Source organism: Artibeus jamaicensis, unplaced genomic scaffold (assembly GCF_021234435.1).
Source record: "Artibeus jamaicensis isolate MK-2021 breed Jamaican fruit bat unplaced genomic scaffold, CSHL_Jam_final scaffold_612, whole genome shotgun sequence".
Taxonomy (NCBI): domain Eukaryota; kingdom Metazoa; phylum Chordata; class Mammalia; order Chiroptera; family Phyllostomidae; genus Artibeus; species Artibeus jamaicensis.
The window spans coordinates 6,208,739-6,233,820 of record NW_026522049.1 but is presented as its reverse complement, the minus strand read 5'-3'; the positions used below and the strand labels follow the sequence as shown (position 1 = coordinate 6,233,820).

Below are 25,082 nucleotides of genomic sequence, written 5' to 3'. Positions count from 1 at the left end.
CCTCAGAGCCCTGGGAGTCAGGGCACAACCTCCTTCTGGAACCCCCACCTGAACTGTGAGCTGCAACCACACTCCCCTTCCCTCCCACTCCCCTCTCTCTGTCTGGCTGTGGCGCCTACTCTCCATTCCAACACCACCTCTCCACTCAGGTTGGAAACACACTGCTCTCTTCCCAGCTTCTGGTGCCTATAATTTTTATGGCCTGAAGTGTTCAGGTTGTCTCATGAAATGCCCTGACTTGCACCTAACCCTCTAGACCATCTGCTGCTCGTCCATGTCCTGCTCCAGCCTTGTGCCAGAATTCTGATGCACCTGGAAGGAAACTCCACTCCCAAACCTGGAGCCCAGCCCCATCCAGCTAAGGTATCTCAGGCAAGTTACCTAACCTCCCAGAAGCATACTTTACCTGTCTGCTTCATTTATAACAGCAAAAATTTAAGAAACCCATGTTTAATAGTACAGGCCATTAAATATTAAGTTATATGTTCATGAGGGAATAGTAAGTATGCAGAAGTAATGTCAAAGAGGAATATTTACTGACACAGAGAAACACTCATGAAATATTAGGAGAGAAATAAAATTGCAAAGCACTGTTCCTTATAAACAAAATTTTTTGTAGAAAAGAACACCAGTGCACAAAAAAAGATTTTATACAATCATAAAGCTAAGAGTGATTATTTTCTAATTAATCTTTCTCTATACTTCCCAAGATGTCAACAGTATTAATGCTTTTTAACCAGAAATAGTTATTTTCAAAATCTTTAACACTCCCATGTTGGCTTGTTCCTCCTCAAAGAAAAAAACCAGAAACAACCCACTGACATTAGCTACTTATCCTTGTACAATTCGATGTGCCATGTTTTGAACTTGGAGAAACAGAGCAGCCAAGAAAACTGGGCCAAGGGAAGGTCACCAAATGGATGGGTGGCAGGAGACTCCCAAAGGGTCAGTTCTTGGATACATTAATTGAACGGCTTCTACTGCCACTCTGCCCAATGGTCCCTCTAGGAAGAATGTCTGTCACGTGTCACCCACGGGCCACTGTCAGGCCGTACCATGAGGCCTGGCTCCACATTGTGCTGTAGCAGAAAGCGTGCCAGCAGAGCCATGTCCCCATTCACTGGGTTTTGTCCCCTGGTAATGAGCTCCCTTGGCTCCCTCCGCACGCTGGAAAGAAACAGCCGCATAACGGTGCCAGCCAGAGAAGCCCCTTGTGAATGGCCCACCAAGGAATCTAGGAGTTGGCAGTGGCTTGGCCACAGAGGCCAAAGCAAATAGTCATTTCAGTGGGAAACATCAGCTTGACCCAAGATGGAATGTGTCACTTCCCCCTAGTTGTAGTGGGGTCGATGACATGGCCACAGACGTGCAGAGGGCACCCATCTAGTGATCCACCATGCACCAGTTCAGGGGCAGGTCTCATCACCAGTGACTAGCAGCCTAAGTTCTATGTGGTTTTCATCCCCTTCCCTTCTGTCTTCCCCAGTAAAGGATCTGCTAGGAACGAGCTGTGTTTGATGCATGACACATTTCTAATCCTCTCAGTCTCCAATCCACACTGAAATTTTCAGCGTGTGACCAATTGGCTGGTCACAGGCCCCTCTATCTTAACCAGCTTTCGGGAGCTGGAACCTGGAGGCACACTGCTATTCCACCCCAATGGGTACACATTTACACCTACACTCCCAGTATCAGTCCTTTCAGACTTTCCTCCTCTCTGCAGGAAGTTAAGAGGCCATAATTCACATCGATTCTGTTCATTGGGCTCCCCCGAATACTTCCCAAAGCAAATTTAGTGGCTTCAGAACTAGCTCCCTTTTACAGCAGATGAATGCTAAAATAGTCTCGAGATCACTAACACTTTTTTACGACCTGTACAAAGAATGAATGAACCAGTTATGTTCTGCATACACTATGGCCTTCTTAAATTGCTCCTGGAGAATCCAAACCATGCATGGAATAAAAGGCCACCTAGTGAGGCCAGGCTGTGCAGTATGCTTGCTTGCTCTCTGCTGGTCTCTGAAAACACAGACCCATGAAACCAGCTAGGACACACTCGGAGGGCCCATCTTCCTGGCTCTGTGCTGTCATAATTTGGAATTTGGCCAGATGGACCAGAGCCACCAAGATGTCCATGCACCATGCAAATAGCAGATGCTCTCTGACTGCTTAACTACCATGGAGGAAAAGGGTGTCCAAGTAGAAATTTGGCTGAAACATTCCTCATAACAAAGACTCACTGCAAATCCCATCGATAAGAGCTCAGAACTGGAGCAGGCCCCTCTGCCCATGCCTCCACCTCCTATGCCTGAAACCAAAACACCTCCTCATCCTAAAGCTTTGCACACACAAACCAGGCCCCATCCAGTGCAGGGAAATACCATACCCCAATTCATCAGGAAGACTTGCAGAAGCGGGTTCTGAGTCCGCCGCTCTGGGCAGGAAGCCCTGAGCAGAGGTGATTTAGCATTGCTATTACTTGAGGAGAGATCCTGGGGAGACATTTTTCTATTTAATTCTATCATCAGAGACAAGAACTCAGCTTTTCACTCTCCAATTCCTTCTCTGTGCTCTGATTTATCTACCTGCTGTTAACACTGCCAGAAAACATCTCTCCCAGATCCTAGGGTGACATCCATCAAGTCAGAGGCCAATTGTCTGGCTGGACTTCAGGAAACTATTTTGGATCCACGCTGTGGCCCACGTCCTACTCTGCAACAGAGTCACGTAGCTAGCTTTCACTCAAGCTTCAAAAGTAACAAAACATAAATGATTTCCTTAGCAGCCCCCATCCCCACTGTGCCTAGTTCAGGCACAGTGTGGAAGCCCCTAACCACATGGGAGCAGGACTTGCCGTCCCTGGCCTGAGCAATCTTCTCTTTTACTTCGGGTTCCATGGTCGGGTCATGACCTGACTCTCAGGTACCATCTTTCTCACCTGGAGCCTGTCCCCAGAGGGCAGAAACATACAGCTGCAACGTATTTGTTCAGCAGAAGCATCTACTCCATTGCTGGGACAGAAGGGCACACGGGGAAAAAGCAGCATTCAGGTGTGTGATACCCCCAGGCCCTCTGGGCTCAGAAAGTTTGGCCAAGCAGTGTATGGTGACAGCTTGGCAGATGGGAAACTTTGCGTCAAATCCTGCTCAAATTCCACGGTAACCCAAAGCTCCATATTATAATGAACTTCATATCTCAAAGCACCCAGCTTCCACTGGCAAGGGGAGTATTTTCAAAGCTTAGCACTCGGTGACTGGGGATGTGTCATATAATCCAACAGTTTGTGGGAGGCAAAATTACACTTGGTAAACAAAGGGTGGAGATACTGGCACGCCAGCCCTCACCATACAAATGCCCATGAAGCAGGACCCAGAAGCAGGGACTGACAACCAAGGAGTCTGTGCCACCTTGCAAACATCAGACACTCTAATTCACTGTGAGAGCAATTTGCCACTTAGACATTTCTTGTCTGCAAAGGTGGCACCCCTACCTGCAAATGGCTTCAGTCCTTCCAGTGTAAAGTATCAGAAACTCATACTATATAAAATAATTAAAAAAACTTAAGACGTACTTTATTTCTTCCAAAATATCCAGTTCCAGCACATACCTCCATTACAGAAAACAAAATTACTCAGTAGTCAACTTTGAATGACAGCAATACCAATGTGTAGACCCCCAAGTCTACCCTGGTCCAAACAGCCTGAAGTCCATACACACAGAGAAGGGCAGATAAATGAACATAAAACTCCGCCTGACCATGTCCTTCCCTCTCGAGGTCTGCTGATGCTCTAGGACAACAGAGCTCAAATTTTGCACAGTGGAATCACCTGGGGAGCTTGTTAAACATGCTTTATGCCCAGATTGCACTCCAGACCAACTACACCAGATTTTCTACGGGTACAACTCAGACATCAGCTTTCAAAATCCCTCAGTTTTGAAGTGAAGTTTGAAAACCAGTGCTCTGGCAGAACACAAAGTTCATGGGCTCACCTTTCCTTCCTTTGTCAACACACCCAGGTTACTAACACAGTGCAGACCCAAAGAGAACCATACCCCTGGCTCTGGGGCCACTCCTACCTATATAGAGCGAGGAGTCCTTCCTCCGCACGTGGTCATCGATATAGGAGACGCCCAGGGGCTGCACGGGGGTAGCACCGATGCCCAGGAGCACCTGGGCCCCAATCAGCAGCAGGTACATCATGTTGGTGGCAGTCCGGCTGCGGCAGATGAGGTCAGGGTCAGGACCCTGGTCACCACCGGAGCCATTGGCGGCACAGACGTCACGGCCCTCAGCACCCCATCGGATCTCACCAGCTTCGTACTTGTACTGGTGGGTCAGGAACTCGGGCAAAGCAGACAGCAGCGCTCCCAGGGCCATGACGATGCCCCCACAGCCAATGAGGCGCGGCCGGTGCCCACGAGCCCCGAAGTAGCTCACGAAGAGGATGAGCGCCAGGTTCCCAATCTCGAAGCTGCTGGCAATCACACCCACATCGGCGCTCTGCAGGTTGAACCTCCGCTCCAGGGTGGTCAGCACGCTCACCTGCAGGTGCAAAACAGTATCTTGATGTCAATCCCAGTGGACACCACAGAGGAAATCCCCATGGGCCTCCTGGAACACCTAGCCCTCTCACACCTCCCACCTGGAGGTTTATACCATCTGGGCAGGGGATTTAAGTCTGAAAAGTCAAAAAAATGTTTACTTAGTATGGTAGGCCTGGTTACACGGTTAAAGAATTAGCTTTCTCACTAGCAAAGAAGTTTTTCTTGGCCCCTTGCCATCTTGAAAGGTGGCAAGCACTCACTCAGGAAGCACCATTTCCCCTACTCCAAGGCAACGTGGAGCCTGAGCATCCTGTAGAAGCAGAGAAGTCCAGAAGTCCGCAGTCTGCACATGTTCTCAACTACAGCCTATTTATTTGTGAAGCCCACTCTGGGAGCCAAAGGTCTCTCACCAGGAGATCAGCACAACTAAAGAAAATAAATACAATAAAACAACAAAAGCCTAGATGGCAAAACGGACAAGCTAGATGTGAGCTCATAATCATTAGCTCTTCACTTCCTTCTAGAAATTTCCAAACCATGTAGAGACGGTCCCTAAAAGCTGCCAGGTAAATACACTTCTTATTGGTCTATGCCCCACCTCGGCTCCCCCCCATGGAATATTTTTATGATTTCCCCCACCTTTGTATTTTTGTCTGCCTTACTGAATATCTGTTATTGGTCTGAAAACACCCGAGACACAAAAGACAAAAAACAAGGAAGAGATGACACCTGGACTCAAAATGCCACCAAGCAGAAAGGTGCACATGAACCCAAATTGGAAACCAAGCAAATGGATGTTACAGTAATGATGTTGGGGCGGGGCCAAGAGGAGATGAGATCTTCATTTTCAGGTTTCTTGAGGTGAAGAGAAAACATAAATGGCCTTTCTCTCTCGCAGATTCCTCACAGGTTTATGAACAAGATACAGCTCCTGTCACGGGAGACCTCACAGCCCCAGCTGGGTAATGAAGACTCTCCCGCAAAGGGAATGCAGTGAACAAAATCAGGTGGCGTGACCTAATACTGGAAGGGGAAGTACTCGGAAAGGTGCACTGGGTACAAACTGTCAGGTGCGACAAGAGCCACCCTGAAGAAATGAGGCCATCCCACGCAGATCACAGCAGGAGGAACACCTGGTCTGAGTCCCACCTCGTAGTTCTTTATTAGCTCTGGGACTTTGGTCAAGTTACTTACCCTGTTCAGGCCATGATTTCCATGAGGTGAGAGTAATATCTACCTACCAGGATGGATGTGAAGATTAGAACTAATGTATGCACTAATGTGCATTAGTGCACATTAGTGTGCACTAATGTTCTGTGCACATTAGTACACACAGAACTAATGTGTACTAATTAGTACACATTAGTGTACTAATGTACACTACATAATGTATGTAGTGTACATACATTAATGTATGTACACTAATGTATGTGGGAAGTCCCTTCCCACAGAACAGCCTTTCTCTCCCTAGCAGGAGAGTCTATGGACAAGCAGCCAAGCAGGGGGTTGCGGAGCCAGGGCTCTGGGACCAGAAAGCCTACTGGATCAGAGTCCACCCTGACTCTGCAACCTGGGACAAGACACCCTGTGCTTTCACCTTCCCATCTGTAGAATGGGAATAAGAACACTGCCTCTTAGGGCTGGTGTCAGGAGTCAAGAACATGTACGTGTAAGTGCCAGGTGAGGGCAAGCTGTAACCCTTATTTATCTGAGGTCATCAGGGAACTTCAAAGGTTTTCCAAACATAGGAGTGATAGCAGGTATGACTTCTGTGGATAATGGATAGTGGCAGAGTGAAGGAATGCCAACAGAGAAAAAGGCTGGGCTGTAATTAAGAGAGAAGAAAAGACCTGAGTCAGTACAGTGCAATGGAAATGAACAAAACAGTTTGAGAATGGCAGAGGCAGAATTATATCTTTGGGGAGACTGGCTCTGTCAGCTCATCGAGGTGGGGCGGTGTGAAGACAGGGGAGGAGCGGGAGTCCCACGGATCTAGCCTTCCTCCAGGGATATAAACACGTGCACTATTGTCAATGCCCACGTACCCACAACCTCCCACAGTGCTCAAGCACACATGCCTGCATGCATATACAATGTACACTTGTGATGTTCTATGTGCCTTTATTATAGGAATTAACTGCAGCCCAAATGATTCTTCTCAGCCTTACTCCCAATTCCATACATTTAAATAGACTCCTTTAGCCATGAGGCTCCCACTGCACTTGGAAAGCACTAAAAATTTCAGATGTCTGGGCCCTCCCAGTTTCTGATCAATTAGTCTGGAGAAGCCTAGGCCCTGCGATTTCATTGAAGACCTCCAGGTGGTTCTGCAAAATAGCGCTAACACAAGAACACGCTTACTGTGGTGAGTCCTTCAGCACTGGTGCTGGGGGAGCTCGGGACAGCGCTGTCCCAGCACTGGCACAGGCCTGGGCCCCCTATCCGTGACCTACGTACGAGAGGACATCTGTACACCCCTCTAGCACCCGCACTCCAATTCAGATTCCCGTTTTCATTCTAACCCAGTCAAGACCAGTTCACAACACAGTCAGCCCTACTTACATGGCCAGGTTACTGTTTTCAAACACCAAGTATCTGCAATTGTTGAGAAAAGGAACTCACTAAAATGGCTTTCAAATACGCCCCCAAATGTTCTGAAAGGTCCTGGTAAAAACACAGGCTTTATTTATACACCCCTTTCCTTCCTAACACAAACAAGCATGATGGAATGTTAGGTGATTCAGTACTGGAGGGAACCCCACGGAAGGCAGCCGGACTGCCTGGGAGACGGGCGCCTTGGGGCTTCACCCAGGCCTTTGTGATGAGTGTTCAGAGATGCCCAGAAAAGGCCAGGTACAGAAACAAACAGGAATGCATCGAGGCAGGGTCCCCTGGGTGCAATCGAGTCAGTTCGAGCAGTCTGGTGGGTCTGCAGCCTGGTGACCGCTGCCACGAGGGAAGGGGAGGGAAGGGCAGTGAAAGTGGCAAAAAGGGTGGGCAGGTGGGAGAGGTCAGAGCAGCAGCCCTATTTCATTCCTGCCATGAGGCTTAATGACATCCACACTTGGCAGCGTATCTGAAACATGACAACTGCTCCGTTTGAACAGGTGTGCCCTGTCACAAACTATCATGCAGGTATGGATATTTATGGTGACAGATAGGGTGGATGGGATAGAGACAGTTGCTAGCAAAAGAAAAATAATCATCTCTGTCAGAGAGCTGGTGCCCGTGCCTGCAGCCCTTGTCCTACCTCAAACCTGCTCTTGGCAGGGTGACCTGCAGGGGTGATAGGAAGAAGCAGGGCCTTTACCTCCTTGACTCAGTCTCAGGGACACCCATCTGCATTGTGCTTTGTGGATCAATGAGATCACAGCCTAATGTCTTCAGTCACTTAAAACCCGACTTTGAAAAGATGAACTAATTAAGCACACATGAGGCCACGAAGTCCGCGCGTGGCTTTTATTTGGCAGCAAACGATCCAGGGATGAGGAACATGTGCGCTAAAGGGAATGACTATCTTCACATAGTGCAAAGCAGAACTGATGGAAACCATCCTGATTAGAGACAGAGGAGATAGAACTCCAGGAGGAAAACAAAAAAGGAAGCATCCTCGCCTTGTGCCAAATGAGTATGAAGTTATTACTAGAAGAATGAAGTATTTATCAGGTCCCTACTACTAGAATTCAAGAAAACACGAGCTTGCATTTCGAAATCTCCTGGAGTACCTGGTTAAAAAAATACCTACAGATTCCCAAACCCTGCGGTGAGGTCCAGGAGTCTGAGCTTCCAGAAAGCTCCTGGGTCTCTGATGCCCACCTGGGGTTGAGTACCACACCACTGGCATTGCAGGGGCCCAACACGTACTCACCATCCACCTAGAGCTGTGGTTCCCAACCACTGGTGGCAGCAAAGTCACCCAGAGGCCATCAGCCTGCCGGGCTCCAAGCTCAGTGTGTGACTCGGCGGGGCTGCAATGGGACTGAGAACTCACAGTTTTAACAAGCTCCCAGGTAGGGCTGATCAGGAGGCCAGCACTTCGAGAACTGCTTCTGCCCCAGAATCCCTCTCTACAGCAAACCCGCCCTGCTCAGGATGAAAGAGCTTGTTTTTTAAAACTAGATGCAAGTCGAAAGTGCCCCCTTATTTACAGGTCACAGAGAAACACTCTTCTGTCTGGGAAAGGAGGCTGCACTTTGAAAAGGCTCACCTCCTATGGGCTGAATGAAGTACAGCCAGGCCAGCTGCAGAGGCCATCAGCTCATGCTGCCACCAATAGCACATGACAGAAGGCATCAGAGACCTCAGCCAGGTACAAATGAGCTCTGCTCACCTTCCTAAGGGTCCAGGTTATCAGGAATGCAGTAAGAAGCCAGGTTCTTCAGAGCAGCACCTAAAGCTCAACTGCTCCCGTGAGCCCTCCCACTGTCTTACTCTGCCTGGTACAGTGGGACCTGCACCTGAACCAGAATCACCTGTGCTTGTCTACTCCCCCCCGCCACCGCACCAGGACGCTGATGTAATTAACCTGTGGGAGCTGGGCCCAAGCACGAGAAGTTTCAAAGCTCCCCAGCTGACTCCAATATGCAATCAGGTCGAGGTATGCGTGCACACAAACACCTGTATGGACAGCACAGAGGGGATGTATGTGCCTGGACGCCTGCAGAGGTGCAACCTGGCCACCCTGGTGTGGCACTAGAGTGTGGGGGCCTCCAGGTCAAACCTGCCTTTGACAGATGGGAGGTACATATGTATAACCGTATGTTACGGTGCAGAGACCTAAACAATTATGACATATCTACTTTGCACATTTTTAAGCCTTAATTTTAAAATATTTTTTAAATGGGAAAAAATCTAGCTTTGATAGCACTTGGCCAAGTCAGTTGTTCTGAGCCTGTTTCCAGATCTGTGCAGCAGACAATGCTCTTAGTGTTACGTGATCACAGCTGGCACACAGTAGGTGCACATGAAACAGGTGCCTTCATCACCGATGTGCATGCTCCAGTTCAATTCTGTGTGCATTGCCTGCTCCGTGGGACATGCTAGAAACCTAATGATGACAGAGACCAGGCCTGGCCTGTGAGAGTTCAAAGTCTGAGGGGAGCAGAAAGACACAATCAAATCACAACCCAGCCTCTACCAGTGCCTAAGACAGAGTGGGAAAGGGCTGGAGGGAATAGAATAGACTGCATGTAGACTATGTCTGGATACAACACAAATCACCTGGACTGTAACAATTGTGGAGGGAGCAAAGGAGGCGCCACAACATTCCCAGAGAACGTATCAGTGGCCCGAGGAGTGAACTTTGCCTGGTGGAAGGCAAGTTCAGACAACCCCTGGGGAAAGAAAAGGCCTTTTGACTACACAGCTCTGTGAGAAGTCGTCTCAGGTAAAATGGCCTTAAAGGCATGCTAAGGGTCTGTCCTTGGTTTGGAAGTCGCTGGGGAGCCAAGGGAGATTCTTGAGCAGGAGCCATCCATCAGCAATGCTATCCCGGCATTGTTGCAAAGTTCAGAGTGAGAAGAAACTGCCCAGTTTCAACAGTACCAGTGAGGAATGAGGCTTCAGCAGGGTAATGCTGGTGGAACATCCAAGAAGGACGTCTATGTGAGATGCCTCCAAATAAAGGCAATTCTATTCTGTGGGGCATGATGACGGGCCCCAGAAGGCTGCTGCCTGGGACCTGGAAGAAGCTGCAGCCTAAAACCACATGCCTAGGAGGACTTCCAGCCAAGATGGAGGAATAAGTAGACACACTGTGCCTCCCTGCACAACCGAAATGAAGGACAACAAAAATTTAGGGACAAAAACAACCAAAACTGACAGAAAACTGAACTCTATGGAAGTCTGACAACCATTCACCCAGACGGGTAAGAGGGGTGAGTCAGTGGTGGGAGGAGAGGGGTTGCGGCAGAAAAAAGTGGTAGCTGGTGGATCTGGGTGCGCAGGTAGCTGCTGGCAGACCCCGGGCACAGGGTGGCAATGAGCAGACCCAGTGAGGCACACAAGGCAGCTGGCTGACCGGGGACACACATTCAGGTGCAGATAAATTATTATTTGTTCAAATAACTTTTCCACTTGTTGCCCTTCCTCTTCTTCTGGCACCTCCATAATTCAGATGTTGGAACATTTAAAGATATTCTGGAGGTTCCTAAGCCTCTCTTCATGTTTCACCAGGTGAAAACGAGCAGCAAGACAGACCACGCAACCCAGGGCTCCAGCGCCAGGAAATGAAGCCTAAAAGCACCGATTGAAAACACTTGTGGGGGTTGAGGTGCTGGGAGAGACTCCCAGCCTCACAGGAGAGTTCGCTGGAGAGACCCACAGGGTCCTAGAACACATACAAGCCCACCCACCCGGGAACCAGCACTAGAAAGGTCCAATTTGCTTGTGGGAAGCAGCAGAAGGGACTGAAATCCAAGAGAATGGAGCAAGCAGCACTGTCCCCTCTCGGACGCTGCCCCCACATACAGTGTCACAACCCAGCGACTGGGTTGACCCACTTTGGTGAACACCTAAGGCTCTACCCCTCACTATGTAACATGTGACCAGACCGCCTCAAAAAATGGCTCAAACAGAAGAACATATCAAAGCCCCAGAGCCAATACTTTTAATTAAGCAACCAAGAGATAGCCAACCTATCAGATACACAGTTCAGGTGACCTGTGTATCAAGTACTGGTGATCAGGATGCTCGCAGAATTGGTTGATTTTGGTTGCAAATTAGATGAAAAAATGAAGGCTATACTAAGTTAAATGAAGGAAAATGTACAGGGAGCCAATAGTGATGGGAAGAAAATTGGGACTCAAATCAATGGAGTGGACCAGAAGAAAGAAACAACCAAACTGAAAAGAATGAAGAAACGAGAATTCAAAAACATGAGGAGAGGCTTAGGAACCTCCAGAATATCTTTAAATGTTCCAACATCTGAATTATAGAGGTGCCAGAAGAAGAGGAAGAGCAACAAGTGGAAAAGTTATTTGAACAAATAATAAAGGAGAACTTCCCCAATCTGGAAAAGGAAACAGATTTCCAGGAAGCTCAGGAAGTCCCAAAGAAGTTGGACCCAAGGAGGAACACACCAAGGCACATCATAATTACATTAGCCAAGATTAAAATGAAGGAGAGAATCCTAGAAGCAGCAAGAGATAAGGGGACAGTCACCTACAAAGGAGTTCCCATCAGACTCTCAGCTGATTTCTCAAAAGAGACCTTACAGGCAAGAAGGGGCTGGAAAGAGGTATTCCAAGTCATGAAAGACAAGGACCTACATCCAAGATTGCTCTATCCACCAAAGCTCTCATTTAGAATAGAAGGGCAGATAAAGCACTTCTGATAAGATCAAGTTCAAGGAATTCATCATCACTAAGCCCTTATTATATGAAATGTTAAAGGGACTTATCTGAGAAAAAGACAAAAACATGAACAGTAAAAAGACAGCAAACTCACAGTATTAACAACCACGCTTAAAACAAAAACAAAAACAAAGTAAACAACTAGAACAGGAACAGAACCACAGAAATGGAGATCACATGGAGGGTTAGCAACAGGGGAGTGGGAGGAGGAGAGAGGGGAGAAGGTACAGAGAATAAGTAGCATAGATGGTAGGTAGAAAATACACGGGGAAGGCAAGAATAGTGTGGGAAATGTAGAGGCTAAAGAACTTACAACACATGGACATGAACTAAAGGAGGGGAATGTGGGAGGGGGTGTGCAGGGTGAAAGAGAATGAAGGGGGGGAATGGGACAGCTGTAATAGCATAATCAATAAAATATATTTTTTTAAAAAGCCACATGCCCAGCAGCAGGGCTCCTGTCAGCCAGCAGGTGCAGAAGCAGTCCAGGAGGTATAAACCCCACAGAAGACTGAAGTCACACAAAAGACCCTGGGATGGGGAGGTGCTCTTTTTTTTCTGTAAAGGGCCAGAAAGTTAACATGTTAGGCTTCTGGGCAACATGGTCTCAGTAGCAGCTACTTGACACATCCTAGCACAAAAGCAGCACCCACAGGCAATACATAAACGATGAGCATAGCTGTGTTCCGATCGAATTTTATCAAGAAGGAGTAGTGAGCTGGCCTTAGCCCCAAGCTCTGTCAGTACAGTGTGGGAAATCATGTTATTCCTGTGTCTATAATAAAAACGTTGGCCATTTATAACAAGTCTGTGAAACACTCCTCTTGCTGACTGAAAAAATGTCACAACTTTAATGCAAGTTTGGTTTTTTTAATCCATACAAGTAATTTGAAAGCTAACTTCAGTTTCCTCTCTCATGGGCCAAGGACCTGTCTTCTTGCAGTAAAGCAGGAAAGGGCTTTGACCATCGAAGCCGGGGGAGCACTTCCCCCTGATGAATCTGCAGCAGCAGTTTCACTGTGTGAAGGCAAACTGTGTGGTTTTGCTTTTCATCAGAACAGCAGCTCCTTGGAGTGAGTGATTCAAGGCACAAGGCATCCACTTGTGAATCCAGAACCCAAGTTCTCAGAACCCGGTAACAGGAGCTGAAGCACCTCCTGTAATTGCCCTGGTGGCTCACAGGTCGGCTAGGGAAGAGAGACATGTAATCAGTGTTGCTTTATTTCTGGTGGAATGTCGGCCTGTATTATGATCACGTGGTAGATACTTGGGTGTAATTTCTTTTTTTTTTTTTAAGATTCTATTTATTTATTTTTATAGAGAGGGGAAAGAGAGGGAGAGATACATCGATGCCAAGAGAGGTTGTCTCCTGCAGGCACCCCAACCAGGCACTGATCCCACAACCCAGACACGTGCCCTGACCAGGAACGAACCAGTGACCTTTCGCTTTGTTGAATGATGCCCCCACTGGTGAGAGCACATGGGTGTAATTTCACAGCAGTTTCTGTTTAAAAGCCAAGTAAGAATTACATGGAGAATCTCTAATTTAAACATAACTCTGGACTCCAGTCCCCACACAAGGCAGGAAGAGGGGCAGACGGAAACCATGGGAGATTCTGAGAGCCACACACTGTAAGGCTCAGGCACCTGTAACTCCTTTTTCCTGTAGGTGACCTGGAGATGACAGTTCTGACCTCACAGTGTGCCATGAGGTTAAAATGGGGGGACGGCACCCTGTGCAACAGTCGTCACTGTGACTGTGGCCATGCCGGGGGTTGAAAATGTGCAATGCGGCTTTGCCCTCCATTACAGCGCTATCCTGAGAACCCATCGGGTTCCTCCCTTCCTGGGTTTTAACAGAAGCACCGTCACGTTCTCCGATCATCCCGAGAGTGAGCATCTTAGCTGGCTTTCTTTAAAGAGGCCTCATCGGTCTCTACGACTCGGTCCTTGCCAAGCCCTGCATTCCTCAGACTATCTTTCCCTCTACACCCCGAGTCTTAGTTTCTCTCATCAGTTTATTCTCACAATAACTCTGTTTCCTGAATAACCCTAAAGTACATCGGATGCATATTTTTTATTATTCTTTATATTTAGTGAAATCTTATGTTCAATTAATTCTATGATAATGTGTAACATTTTATGATTCTCTTCTTTTAAAAAAATCTCTAAATTTAATTGCTTCCTACTTACAAATCTCATGATTGATTTTCCTATCTCGGTGGTTCCTCATAGAAATGCAAAAATTCTCCATCTCTGCCGGGGACAACTAATAAAATTTTCTTCCACTCTGTAATCAAGCTGTACATTTTTACATCAGAAGGTTTTATACCAGGTTGGCTATTATTAATAGTTTGTGTTTAGCATCTTTCACACAACAATTTCAGGTAATTTTTCAATTCACAATTCATGTGCTGCCAGGTCTCTTTTATTACAGAAACTTCGAGAACAAGGGGAGTTACATGATTTCCTTACCTTTCAACAAAACTGCATGGGGGAACAGACACAGTTGTAAGAAAGAGATTCCTGTCCCACATGCTAATGACTCATGTACACACACACCCCCTCCCCAGGTGGAACTGTTTTCACTGAATCAAGCTTCTCTATACGTCCTAGGGTCTGGGCTTCCTGTCAGAAAATTGTAAAACCTCACACTGAGCACCAGTGCCATGCCTGGAACTAACTAATCCCAGGGGCTAGGGTTACCAACTCACAGTGAAACCGAGAAGCCAACAATGGAAACGGGCAACGTTTACCAAGGGCGAGCAAAGCTTCTCCACCAGAATGCAGAGACACACAGTCACCTTGTCTCTGTGAGATGCCCTGACCTGGGTGGGAAAGCTAATGGACTCTCTCAGGTAGGCCAGTGGAGCAAGCCCTAAGTGACTGGTAACCAAACTTGCTGTTACGAAAAAATCTTGATATTGTTAAAATTTATGCACAGAAGAAAAGAGTTATGAAGTCATACATAATTTTGAAAACTTTGGGTTGAAAACAGGTAAGCAGGTTTCTTTACTACAAGCCTTAGGAGAGACTTCCAAATGGTAAAACTGACTTTTAGTCATCCATCGAAATATATATTATGTAGTAGTTCTTGACACTCTTCTGAATATGGAAACTATGGAATCTTTTTTTATAAATAATGGACATCCCTTGGGAAAAACTATACATACAATATATATGTATGCATATATACTTTCAGAAATACCAATATGCTTTCCATTAAGTACAGAGAAAGCTCTGCTTCTCCTAGCAACTATTTTTATTGCTTTCCTCAACCTTGCTATCTATAACCAAAGGTTATTAAACAGTGTGATTATAGCTGTATTTCCCTTTTTGCTTTGCTTACCAGGAGTCTCAGGCTCAAGCCTACAGCCACACTGGAGCGAAGGTGTGGGATGCCAGTGCTGCACATAAGTATTTTTCTTTTTCTTCGTGGACTTGAAATTCTACCTGTTATTCCACAGGAGTACAATACTCTACCAGGGCAAGGTACAAAATCAGCATACACAAATTCCTCAAGAGCACACCACCAGACGGGTAGGGTTAAGCCCTAAACACCAAGATAAACTACATCTACCTAATTATATCCTCTCTCAGAATGTGCCCCACAAATAAGCTGATGAGAAAATAATATGGTTACCAAGCTTGTACATCTGGGTGCAAGATAAACACAGATGAGAAGAAAATGGGTCCCAGGCCCCATGAACCTGACAGCCACTCCTGGCTTCACATCCCATGAACCCCTGCTCCCCCTCCTCTCACTCTCTCCCCCTTGGCTTCCCCTGCAGACCCCACTGGCCTCAGCTCTGTTACTCACCCCTGAAGTCTCCCAAGTACACCTGTACTGGTCACTGTCCTCTTTCCTGTCTTACCTCATTTGATCCACTCCCACCTTATTCTCTGCTCCAAACTCTCCAGTGACGCCCCCTAGCACCTGGAAAAGCCCACTCCTTGTCTTGGGGTGACAGACCCATGGAGATCTCACTGTGTTCTGCCTCTCACAGGCCTCCGTGGCAATCCAATCCCTATGCGCATGTTGCTACACTGGCCTGGATCTTTCTCATTCCCTGGCCTGCAAATGGGCAAAAATACCACCAGCCCCACTTCACTCACCCCTGAAATCCCAACTTACCCAGCAGCAGCAGGCAGTTCATGGGCCACCTCCTCTGTGAACCCTCCCTGCCGCCTCCTTCTCCTGGACAACCACTTGCTGCAGACTCCCACGCAGCCAGCGCTACTTTGGCATGTCCGGCACCCCTCATGAAGGCTGAAAGCCCCTTGAAGGCAAAGGCTATCTGATCTTGCCTGCAAATCCCCCTTGCAAAAACACTAAAGGAATTCCTTTAGGTGGAAAGGAAAGGACACCACACAGAAACTCAAATATATACACAAATATACACTAAGAAGCAAAGAGTGCCAGAAAATTTGAATATGTGGGTAAATACAAAAAGCTGCACGAATATACGTATTTCCTCTTCTTTAAAAGGAATAGGACTGCATAAGAAAAACTAACTGCACTCCTCAATTCAGAACACAGACAGATGTAACAGTATGGCGGCAGCACAGAGGAGGGGGAACGGAGCTACACTGGAGCAAAGTTTCCATTTCTACAGGAATGGAGACCGTGCTGACCCACAGCAGACTGTGACCACTTAAAATGCATATGGTGGATGCACTCACTAAGAAAATGATTTAAAACACACGGTGAAAATGAATTAAAATGAAACATGAGAAAATATCTATTTAACACAGAAAAAGACAGTAAAGACAGAACAAAGAAATAAAAAAAGACGTGAGGCACGAAACAAATACAACAGATGCAAACCCAACCACACTAACCTTGCAACAGAGCCCCGAACACAATACTTAGGCAAAAACTGACAAAATGAGAGGAGAAATGAACAATTCAATGATAACAGTTGAGGCTGTAAATATTCCATTCAATAATTGATAAAACAATGAGACAGAAAATCAGTAAAGATAAAGATTATTTGAACAATACTTTCTTCCCATGTTAAAACTAAGAAATAAAATGACGGACAACCCATTTTTCCCCCCAAAGGCAAGTAATTTGAATAGACATTTTACTAAAGACAACCTACAAATGTCTCACATGAATTTGAAAAGATGGTTAGCATCATTAGTCTTCAGGAGAATTCAAATAAAAATCACAAGGTTCCACTCACTACCTGCCCGTGAAAATGGACATGACAAAGAACACAGACAACAGCAAGCACGCACGTGGACATGTGGAAACACGCACACACGACTGGTGGAATATCAAAGATGAAATGGTTCTAGTCGCTTTGGCAAATGAATGGGCAGTTAAAGAAGTATGTAAGTGAAAGTGTATCCATTTACCACAGGACCCGGCAATTCTACCCTCAATCTGCCCCAGAAAATTGAAAACATGTATAAGTGGATAAACAAAATGTGGTCTATATACAAATCTAATACTAATCCAATCCAGTGAATCCAATACCTACTAAATTCCAATACCGAGAAATAGTATTCAGCAAGGAAATGAAACAAACTGCCAACACATACTACGAGGCAGATTAATCTCAAAAAGATTATGCTAATTGAAGAAGCAAGATGTAAAAGACTACATACTCTCTTATTCCATTTACATACAATGTCCAGAACAGGCAAATCTACGGAGAAAGGAAGCAGGCTGCCTGGGGCTGGCAGTGGGGCGGACCTGACTTGAGGAAAATGCAGACGTGAGCAAACTGCTTAAAGGGATGGAAATGTTATAAGACTAGACTGTGGTGATGGCTGAACAACTGAATAAATTCACTAATAATCATTTAATTTGTAGTTAGAACGCATGAACCTCCTGGTGTATAAATTATACCTGGATAAAACAAAACAAAGACAATGTGTATATATAAATAGCCCAAACGTGAGGCAGAATTGCTAAGTACAATAAGAAAAGCAGGGAGGGGTTGGGGATGTTGGAGAAAGGTTTCCTGTGAGGGCAACCACTGAAGCCAGGTCTCACAGAACAAGTCAAATGTGGGTAGGTTAGGATGGAAGCAAGGCAAATACAAGAGCAGGGAATCTAAGAAGCAAATGCATCGAGGTGGGAAAGGCTGGGGTATATTTGGTGAACCACACACACACCATCCAGTTTGCCAAAGCACAGAGGTGAGGAGAGAAAGGCATACAGACAGGTCTCGCTTTCTGGCCCTGGGTCAGTTCCTAATCTAAGCCACTTTGATTGCAGACTTAGCGTTGGTCTGGCTATTGAGGAACTGCCCAAGTGATGTCCATGCCTCCCCAAGATTCTGGGATACACTTAGGGTGGGACCCAGGAGTCATTATTTTGAAATCTCTCCAAGAGATTCAGATGTTGTTTAAAACTCGTGGATGACTTTCCCCAAAGCGTTCGGAACAGCAAGTCGGCTGGAAACACACCAGCCTTTCCCTCCTTCCAGAACTGCTCCTGCCTACTCCTTCCCCCTCAGTAGACAGCACAGTATTTCTCGTTAGGCACTATTTTTTTTTGTGAATGGAAACTATGAGGCAGGGAGAGTAGACATGTCGAGCAGTGTTTTCAACCCTTTTTCATTATCACCCCTCCAAGAGCCTTTTTAGACCTTTCTTCTCAATGCCCACCCCCCATAAAATTGTAATACCACAGACATACTGAATATCTGTTTATATATTGCATGTATATTGATGCTTTACACAGAGTAAGTTTTTGTGCCCGTCCCCCAGCCACGAAAAGCAACTCTCCCTCCACCAAGAAGGCAAACTCTGGGGTCTCACAGTAAGGACAAGATGATGACACCGACCCGCTGAATGTTACACCAGCACCTTGTGGATCTAAATGTGAGATTCCTTAGCGACTTCCTGCAGGCCAATTGGAATTGAAGAGGTGAGTGCAGCCTTCCTGGCCCCGTCAGAGGAGACCAAACTGGTTCTGGAGGACAGAGAGTAACAGAGCCAGGTGGGAGGAGAACAACTGTGGAAATAAGATGTTTTGTGTCTATTAAAAGCTTGACAAGATTTGGGGAAACTGCACTGAAAAGCAGGTCTAACATGGTGTCAGAAATATTATCAAAGGCAAAAGAAAATGTGTTCTTGGCAAAGTCTGTAATCTCCAATGTCTAGAACAGGCACTTGGCTCTCCAGTTGAATGTACAGAGCAGTATGTTCTTCACTCAGTAAGAAAGTGGCTATTGCCTAACTGGGGACCCAAGAGCTGACATTTTGCACCAGGTACCGGTGACCTCGAGTCATGGCTCTGTCCTTGAGAAGGGAGCTGGCTGAGTGGTGAACGGTCAGCGGATGCACCCCCGGGAATGCTGGAGTCCTACCATGTTAACTGGGTCACGTTATCTCCCTTCCACTTCCTCCTGGGAAGATAAGATGTGCTGTGAGAGACACCTTCACACAAGCCAAAAACACGGGAAACAAACCACAAGCACTTGCTGTCTGCATCCCACTCAACATTTCCTCAGTGAACTCTGTCAAGCAGAGACTCCCTCTCCTGCTCCCCTGTCCCTGCTTGTCACAGCTCTTGCAGACCTCCTCATGCTCACATGTCACCCTGTGCAGGATGCCTGGACAGGTCAGAAAACAGAGGAGTCGTTCCTGCAATCACAGGAACCACAGCCGGGGCCTGGGCCCAGCACCTGAGAGCAAACCGATCCACTCGACTGCCCGTGTCCAGGGAGACTGGTTTCATGGAGATGGCAGCCCCAGCATTTGCATGGGCAGAAAATTCACCTGCAACAGAGTGAGCCGGGCAGGTGAAAGAGGCAAGATGAAGGAAATGGTTAGAAATCAGGAGAAGGCACTTCATTTTTTTGTTTTGCTACAAAGAATATACAAACCAGGGTAAAAGATTAGATTCAATTTCTTCATATTTTTGTTTTCTTGTAAAAGCAACAATCTGTACAGACTGTGTAAAACACAGTGGGAACTTACCCTACTTTATGTCAATTCTCACAACTTTCCAGCTGCCTAAAAGGCATTATTCTCTCTATTTTCTGAAGGAGGTTCAAGATCAGAATAGTTATCTATCTTTCCTAAGATCACACAGCTAGAAAGTGGCAGAGACAGGATTTCAACCCAAGCCTGTGACACATCTTGGCAGAATCATATCACGGAGACATGTTCTAAGGTCAGTTCTGACCACTCTCTTACAAGACACAACACACCTCATGTAAGGCTCCCCTTTTCTCACACTGGGAAGAAATTTGGATATGACCCTCCCCAAATTTGGATGACTTTTATATTGTTGGCAAATAGAAGTGTTTTCAGCTTTGTGACTGAAACCATCACTGTGAATCTTCAAGAAAGTAATGTGCTGGTTTACAGAGTACAAGGTAGAGAGATGCTGATACAGGGTGCAGCCGGGGGGGGGGCCCAAGAAAAAGATTTGGAATGGTGTCCAGAATTTGAAGTGTATAGGATTATTGGAGAGACATATAAGATGTCCTCATCCCCCCCAGGGGGAAAGAAACGAATGGAGCAGGGCCATTGAGAACTGTTTTGCATAGCAATAGTTTTGCAGCTAACCTCTGGAATGATTATTTAACATATCTATAACCTTTAACTGGTTTCATAGATATGTTAAATAGCAGTGGCCAAGTTTGGAGCCAGGAAGAAGGGAGTAGCTGGGACTCAAGATGGAAACTAGGGGCTGCTCTCCTGAGGGAGAAAGGGAGTAGCTGGGACTCAGGATGGAACTAGCGTCTGCGCTCCGGAGTGAAGGGCCTGCGTGAGAGCTTGGAAAAGACTGGCTCCGGGACATGAGGGGATAACTGCCCAGGTGGGGGAGAACCACTCGGTTTCAGCAGAGTGAGGACCCCCTCTTGGTAAGGTGAAAGAGGGAGCCACGTGGTTTTGGCAGGGTGCGGACCCCCTCTTTTCCAGGTGAAAGGGAAAACCACGCAGCTTTGCCAGAATGGAGATCCCTGCAGCCAGGTGAAGAGGAAAGCCACATGCTTTTGGTGGAGTGTGGACCCCTGCAGCTTTGGTAGGAGAGGCCCACGCGGCTTTGGGGTGCCCCCTTTGGCCGCGGGGCCTGAAAAGCAAGAAACACTTTGACTGGAACTGGGTACAAAGGACTCTTGCCAGTGGACCATGAGAGGGTACCACAGTACTTTGGATTAACTCTGAGATCCTGCACAGTGACACAGCTGACGGTGCCAGCGGCCTGAAACACAGACGTGTGCTCTTTTCCTGATTTACGGTACCCGGAGTTGGGACAGTGGGAGAAGGGAGCTGTGTGGGTGTAGGTGTATACTCTAAAGGACTTTGATATTTTATTGGAGGCATTAGGCCTGAATAGCATTAAATAAACATTTTGTTTCCTTTTCACAAATCTCTGGCATTGAGAGATGTCTTTCCAATTGGCGGCGGACAGAAGAACCCACTAGATATTAGTATTTTGTTTCTTTTGGGAGGGGCCCCTGTTGTATAGCAATTTTGGGCATCCCTAGGTGGGCCGAATATTGTATTGCCCCTCCCCCAGACCTCTTGTTCGGTAACAATGCATATGCTTATGTTGGAAGTATGTCTATAAAAACAAGCACTGGCTGGTGTGGTTCAGTGGACTGAGTGTGGGCCTGTGAACCAAAGGGCCTCCAGTTCGATTCCCAGTCAGGGCACATGCCTGGGCTGCGGGCCAGGTTCCCAGTTGAGGGTGCGTGAGAGGCAACCGCACACTGATGTTTCTCTCCCTCTCTTTCTCCTTCCCTTTTCCTTGTTCTAAAAAATAAATAAATAAATCTTAAAAAAAAAAAAAACAAAAACACCAAGAAAAGCCCCTGCCTTAATTCTGGGACTGTATCATAAACTGAAGATGTTTCATTAAGGGATCACTCAGGCCACACTTGTTTCTTCCTTTTAAGCAGCTACCTCTGGAGTTAGCTGTAATTCCACAAAGAGAAGAAACATAAAAAGAGGGGAAAACAAACCTTAGGAATTAGAGAAATCAGGCTTCTTTGGGGAGTAAAACCACAAACAGAATGAGTGGCTTTACCGAGTAGCTTCCCAATCAACAAAAAGAGTCTATCGGTCGTTTTCACTGAGGGGGACCGAGACAGTTCAATGTCCCCTGCTCTGCGAGTTTTCAAAAGAAAAGTCCATGGGGGCTCTAAAGGGAGTATCTGCAATAATTAGAGGTAACAAACATAAAAAAAGCAAACTGCCACCTGATGATTTAACAACCTGTAATGATAAATGCCACAGCATTAGGAAACCAAAAGATTACACAGAAGAAAGCTGGAGCAGAAGCTTGGTACAATAACCCTAAATGTTTAGACTGGAGGAGTCCAGAAAATCGCTTCAATATCTCACATCAAATGAAATGGGACAGATTATTAAGAACTCCTGGAAGCACCATGAATCAATGGTATTGGCGGGGAAACCAGATGAAAAGTCACTGTAATTTTCTCCCAGTAATCAAATGTTGAACTATTTACAAAAAGCTTCCATATAGAATCCTGCCCCAATAAAACATTCTGTGCTACTTCTGGACGATCAATATGGTTGAACTAGCCCCTTCTAAAAGAGGGAGTACATGCGTTTCAAAACAGCCCTAAATCCTACAGCCTGGTAATAGGTTTCACTTATACTAATGCTCTGCAGTGAAATGCATCATATTAAACTTCTTGTCACTTCCTTTCCCTTTTCATTAAGGAACGGACCCACAGCTTGAGGCACTGCTTTGGAATCTAACTTCCTCTCTGCTGAAACTAATCGTTGCTATTGCTAATACCTCAGGTGATCAAGTCTCATTTCTCACCCCCACCCCAAACACCAAGTAAATGTATTGTGTTAATAATATAAAACACTGCATATATATATAGGAAGTCACATGCTTTCTTGCCCACGGGTCATTCTGCTTTAAAGGCTTCTTTTTCATGTAAAATACGTCCCTTCAAATGTACCTCTGGAAATTGAACTTGAAGAAATCTGCCTACACTGCTACAGGCTGTGAAATAATTGCCAAGGAACTCTGTTCCTAAAGAACATACAAAGGAGCAGGGAGCAAATTCTGTAAGTCTCTGGAGAAGACTCACAGCCACCAGCCCAAGGTTCCTGTGTGGGTCCGGTAAAAGACTCATCCTTGAGCCTCGCTCTCCCAAGTTGTGCCTTTTGCTACCGCCTGCTCCTAAAACACACAGGCTCTGTCTGGGGGGTGGGGGGGTGGGGTCAGTGTTTTGTGCCTTTGTGCATCAGAAGTATGTTATATAGGGGTAAGTCTTTGCTGCGCAAAGTGGGCTCAAGCACAGGTATCACTGAAATTCCTGAGAGCATTTTAGAAATGCAAATTCTCAGTCCAGGCCCAACCCTCCTGAGTCAGATTCTGTGATGTGCACATTAAAGTCAGAGAAACGCTGCCTCAGGCTACGTGCTTTATAACCCAGAACCTCCTTTCCCTGGCATCACAAGGCTTCTTAGCAGCCTTCTGGAGAGAGATGGAAGGAAGGTTAGCTTCTTCAGTCAGCGGGACTCCAAATACCCAGTCTCACTGTCTGTCTGTGTTTGAGGAGCGGCATACAAAAACTGTGACCTTCAACGTGTATCCAATTCCATCAGTAAGTTCTGTGGGCCCTGCCTTGGTGGACCCCATCTGTCCTGTCTTCTCTGTCCCCTCCCCTGAGCTCCCACCACCCTGCCCTGCCCCTCCCCATCACCCACATACACTGTGTGGCAATGAAGGAGGTACTTGAAGGGCAGGAGGCATTGCTTATTACCTTCCTACGGTTCCCCATAGCATGTAGAAAGAAGCCCTAACCCTGGACCCCAGTCTGCAATGTCACAAAACATCCTACCCTGCCTCCTCTCCAAGGTCATGTCCTACCACAGTCCCCACACTCACCCTTCCAACCATACTGGCCGCCTTGCTGTTTCACAAACAGGCCAAGCATCCAGACAAGTGGCTGCTCCCTCTGCCTAGAACAATCTCATCCCAGATCATGGCACGGCTGTCTCCTTCTCACCAAGCAGGTCTGAGCTCAGGTGTCCCCTCCTGAGGGGGCTTTCCTTAAACAAGCCCCTCTGTTGTTCTCTTGGCACTCAGGTACCCAATCTAGAAAGGGTGTGTCGTGTGTTTTTACATTATCTATTCCCCCACTAGCATGCAAGCTGACACTCCAGACCTTCTATCTTCTTGTTGACTGCTAGTGCCTAGAAGAGTATGTAGCATATAACCAGAATTTATTACTGCTTCCCCCCTCCCCCCCAATCCCAGAGCACAGCCTTCCTATGAAACCTTTCATAAGTCAAAATGGTATTAAGCAAAGAGGCAATTAGCATTAATTTACATGAAAAAGATTGTTTAGTGTCTCCACACCAAAAAAAAAACAAAAACCGACCAAATCAAACTACATGCATTCATTACACCCAGTTTTACACCAAGAGTAACCCCCTTACAAGTCTTCTTAGGTTTTTCTGATATGGTAGGACACATCTGCTAAGGGATGCACAAAGTAAATGGAGATGAAGCCCAGATGCCCAGAGATGCATCTCAGAGCTCTGGGGCGCAACACCAAGACGCCGACGTGGTCCAGGGGAAGGAGCTCAGCAGCAGCACCCTCACACCTCCACAACAGCTCGTAAAGAACGAATGCCAAAGGCTACCTTCACTGTCTGCCCTTCTCATTTTTTTGTGAAAATATGTATAGGTTCTCCCTGACTTACAATGGGGTTATGACCTGATTAATCCACTGTAAACTGAAAATATCCTAGGTAAAAAATGCTTTTGATAAACCTCACCTACCAAATATCATAGCTTGGCGGAGCTGGTTTCTATTAAATGTGTACTGTTTTAACACCAATATGAAATAGGAAAATAGTAATCATAAACTTTAATCATAAACATTAATAGTAATCAACAATCATAAACTGAGGACCCTCTGTACTAATGTAGATCTTCCATAAAAGTGAAAGTTGCCTGATGCAAACTTTCAAAAAGCGGGGGATATCTTTATTTACTTGCTGGATGGAAGGGACAGAGGGAGGAAAGGTAGACAATGGATGGACTGGGGAGGTGACGGGTTTGGGGAAGCATACGGATGGATCGATGGATGGATGGATGGATGGATGGATGGATGGATGGATGGATGGGTGGATGGGTGAATGAGAAACTACAGCCCTAAAAGTTCTAGTCCTATGATTTTCAATTCTGACTGCATGTTAATCACCTGCAGATGTTTG

General features: G+C 46.4%; 1 protein-coding gene across 2 annotated transcripts in view; it reads right to left on the bottom strand.

Annotated features, from left to right (window-relative positions):
* The window catches only part of SLCO3A1 (solute carrier organic anion transporter family member 3A1), a 211,456-nt gene that overhangs the window by 154,800 nt on the left and 31,574 nt on the right, over positions 1-25,082 (bottom strand). For both annotated transcript variants that reach the window (XM_037145071.2, XM_037145070.2), the window contains exon 2: positions 4,078-4,543. In XM_037145071.2, the coding sequence (XP_037000966.2) occupies positions 4,078-4,543 (466 nt within the window). The remainder of the gene's footprint in view (positions 1-4,077; positions 4,544-25,082) is intronic.